Source organism: Cydia splendana, chromosome 22 (genome assembly GCF_910591565.1).
Source record: "Cydia splendana chromosome 22, ilCydSple1.2, whole genome shotgun sequence".
In the NCBI taxonomy this organism is placed as follows: domain Eukaryota; kingdom Metazoa; phylum Arthropoda; class Insecta; order Lepidoptera; family Tortricidae; genus Cydia; species Cydia splendana.
In genome coordinates this window covers 7537158-7541071 of record NC_085981.1, presented here as the reverse complement: position 1 = coordinate 7541071, position 3914 = coordinate 7537158, and the positions used below count along the sequence as shown (strand labels likewise).

Sequence of the window (3914 nt, the reverse complement as noted above, 5' to 3'; positions counted from 1 at the left end):
GCTTGTCAAACAGGAGGCAAGAGGTATAGGTACTAAAAAAATATTTTCTTTTAAATGTATCAGTGTAATGTATACCTAACTCAATTTTACAGACTCCAAGCTCTTTGCATTGCAGTCAGCAGCAGAAGTTGCTAAGCGGGCGAGGTGTTCAAAGTTACCTTGACACGCTCTTATTCTCTAAACAATAAAGTCGCGTGAAGATCATTTAGAACACCTGGCCCGCTTAGCAACTTTTGCTGCTGACTGTACATAGTTGTATTAGGTTTATAGAAATAAAATGTATAAACACTACTTTACTTACCCAGCCATCGGCAATTTGCTCGTACACATTAGAGAGGGCAAACCCGAGGCAGTTGTTTTCCTGCAATAATGGAAGAAAATCAAATCTTTTTTAATTCGTAGGTAATCGGCGTTTACCCGAATACATCCAGGTCTACCCAACACTGGGAAGATAGTGTCAGAAGTGAGGATGCAGCACCTAACATTATCCAGCCAGTGTTGGGTAGACCTAGATGTTTACGCGGGTAAACGCCGAATACACATTAATATTTAACAATTTTCGGACTTTACCCAAAAGGCTCGGGTAATACTAATTATACCAGGGTAAACTTGAGTTCAATTAACCTTATAACATTACCCGTAACATATATGCTATAATTTCCACCTGCTTGGTGACTCTGATCTTGTTACACACTCAAACTCGACAGTTCAACAATAAAATGCCCGACATTCCGACTCATATTCTCAAATTTATTTTACTTGAACTAAAGTGCAATCAATTTATAAATAAACACTAGAACGTAGTGATTATATGCTCTTTGAATAAACCATTAAACACATTTGACATGACATCCCGTGTTTTTGACGTAGGTAGATGAAATATCACATTTTTTTATAGGTTGATAAGGTTATTTCAAAAAGAGGTTATTGTGGTTCGAGTGCCTTTCAACTGCTGCTTTAAAGTTAGATTTATAAAAATACTATTTTGATTTTGCTAAATATTATGCCTTAATAAAGTAAATAACCAAAGTCCAAAAAGTATTTTCATAAATACATTTAAAGCGTCAGGCCGCAAATCTTGTCAAATAATTCAAATCCCTATCACCGCCGTTCGATTTTCAACTGGAATGCCACTCGATTGTTTTAGGTCAGTCTAGTTGGTGGCAATAAGGAAAGTTAGGTCGGCTTCAAGAGAAGCTAATAAATAATAAATAAGTGTTCAAATTAGTTAAATAATAATGAGGGAAATCGTACACATACAGGCAGGGCAGTGCGGAAACCAGATTGGCGCGAAGGTAAGGATATTTTTGGTGTATTTTAAAGAATTTTATGTACCTAATTTCGTTGGACGGCAGGTTCAAATGGCAAGACAAGTTTAATTGCCTGTTAAATATTGATTTAAGTCTCTTCTGTTCTTCCTAACGTTTGTCCCGGCTTTTATTGAATAACTTAAGTCATTTATTATTAATAATATTCAATGCTATCCAAACCTTTGCTTAAAGTCTGTTTATTAGTTCCGAGCTCTTTAAGGAATCTTAGGATTAAATTACCTTCGATTTTAATAAATGTCAAGAATTTTAAGCTTCGCAATATCGAGGAGGAATTTAGCGAGCCTAGCGAGGAATATGTCTGTTAATACAAGGTTAATACTGTCAAGACATATCTTAATAAAATACTATTTTAAGTGACATGCGGTCAAACGACCCCTTTGGGTTGACCTCTATAAAAGAGGAAAAGTAGGAGGGAAAACTAGGAATGAAGCCAGTTAAAACACATGCTATAAAAGCAACTTTCTTTTCAGTTCTGGGAAGTGATATCAGACGAGCATGGCATCGATCCGACGGGCACGTACCACGGCGACTCGGACCTCCAGCTCGAGCGCATCAATGTGTACTACAACGAGGCCACCGGCGGCAAGTACGTGCCGCGCGCCATCCTGGTGGACCTCGAGCCCGGCACCATGGACTCCGTGCGCTCCGGACCCTTCGGACAGATCTTCCGGCCGGACAACTTCGTCTTCGGACAGTCGGGCGCTGGCAACAACTGGGCGAAAGGACACTACACCGAAGGTGCCGAGCTAGTAGACTCAGTCTTAGACGTCGTCAGGAAAGAGGCCGAAGGCTGCGACTGTCTACAGGGATTCCAATTGACGCATTCACTCGGCGGCGGTACCGGAGCCGGCTTAGGAACGCTTTTGATTTCCAAGATCAGAGAGGAGTACCCCGATCGCATCATGAACACTTTCAGTGTCGTGCCCTCGCCTAAAGTATCTGACACTGTAGTTGAACCTTACAATGCTACCTTATCCGTCCATCAGCTGGTTGAAAACACTGATGAATCGTACTGCATCGACAATGAGGCTTTATACGACATTTGCTTCCGAACTCTGAAGCTCACCACGCCGACCTACGGAGATCTGAACCATCTGGTATCTGCGACGATGTCTGGAGTGACTACCTGCCTGAGATTCCCTGGCCAACTGAACGCTGACTTGAGGAAATTGGCAGTGAACATGGTGCCGTTCCCTCGTCTGCATTTCTTCATTCCCGGCTTTGCGCCGTTGACATCGAGAGGCAGTCAGCAATACAGAGCTCTGACGGTGCCCGAGCTGACTCAGCAGATGTTTGACGCTAAGAACATGATGGCGGCGTGTGATCCTCGTCACGGGAGATACTTGACCGTGGCGGCCGTGTTCAGAGGCCGCATGTCGATGAAAGAAGTGGACGAGCAGATGATGAATATTCAAAACAAGAACTCGTCCTACTTTGTGGAATGGATTCCGAATAACGTGAAGACAGCCGTGTGCGACATCCCGCCGCGTGGTCTCAAGATGTCTGCTACTTTCATTGGCAACTCCACGGCCATCCAGGAGTTGTTCAAGCGTATATCTGAGCAGTTTACAGCTATGTTTAGACGTAAGGCGTTCTTGCACTGGTACACTGGAGAGGGTATGGACGAGATGGAATTCACCGAGGCCGAGAGCAACATGAACGACCTGGTGTCGGAGTACCAGCAGTACCAGGACGCCACGGCCGAGGAGGAGGGAGAGTTTGACGAGGAGGAAGAGGGCGGAGACGAAGGAGACTAGGCTTTTATAAGTTCGCATTTGTGTTTTATTTTACGTTTATTTTATGGTTTACTTCGGATTATATTGTTTGAAATATTACTAAGTTTGATTCACTACTTAAGTAAGACTTGGAGTGGGCCTTAATATTTGACAGTTGCATGTCAAATCGACGCTTAAGAATCAATACTGGCTAAGTAACATGTAAACCGTATGAAGTTAGACAGTATTGATTCTTAAAGCGTCGAAATGTCAATGTGTCGTTAATTACTAACTAGACTAGGACTTATCTTTAACGCGTTCACTGCCACTCCCTTTTCCTGGACATTCGCCCCAAACGCACATGCGCGTTAACCAACTATTACTCGGGCGGACGAAAGTAATGAAAACGCAAATATGCGTTCCCGGCAGTGAATGCGTATAACGCCAAGAACACTGTCGTCACGAGTAGTGGTGCCAATAACGATAGATAACCCTTTGCACGCCAAGAACCCTTTTAAAGACGTCGCGTTGTAAAGCGCGTCATGCCCGTGGCGCCAAGAACGCTTATAAGTGCTATTACTATGACGTACGTTGTGAAAGTAACCTTCAACTTTTCCAGTATGGTTTATATTGGCTGCTATTTAACTGATCACCAGATTTAGTAAAATTTAATACCAAAAAAATCTATTTTACCACCCTAAAATCATGAATGATCACCAAAATTATAACACCATTTTAATGTGAAATGATTACCAATTTTATTACATTTTACTATCCTTTTAAAGGAAATGACACCAAACTAATCATTATTAACCCAAAAATAGTCAATGATTACCAAATTTCAAACCCCATTTTAATGTGAAATGAT

General features: G+C 42.0%; 1 protein-coding gene across 1 annotated transcript; it reads left to right on the top strand.

The window, feature by feature from the left end:
- The first annotated feature begins 1133 nt into the window (after nucleotides 1-1133).
- On the top strand, nucleotides 1134-3163 carry LOC134801479 (tubulin beta chain). The gene is made up of 2 exons (XM_063774085.1): nucleotides 1134-1295; nucleotides 1802-3163. Exons 1-2 carry the CDS (start codon nucleotides 1239-1241, stop codon nucleotides 3086-3088), a joined length of 1344 nt encoding a protein of 447 aa, XP_063630155.1. The 5' UTR covers nucleotides 1134-1238; the 3' UTR covers nucleotides 3089-3163.
- The last annotated feature ends 751 nt before the right edge of the window (nucleotides 3164-3914 follow it).

Bases quoted from the DNA above. Each gene is read 5' to 3' on its own strand.
- LOC134801479 (XM_063774085.1), top strand. From the start codon at position 1,239: ATGAGGGAAATCGTACACATACAGGCAGGGCAGTGCGGAAACCAGATT. The intron at 1,296-1,801 runs GTAAGGATATTT...CTTTCTTTTCAG, and splicing joins GAAACCAGATTGGCGCGAAG to TTCTGGGAAGTGATATCAGA.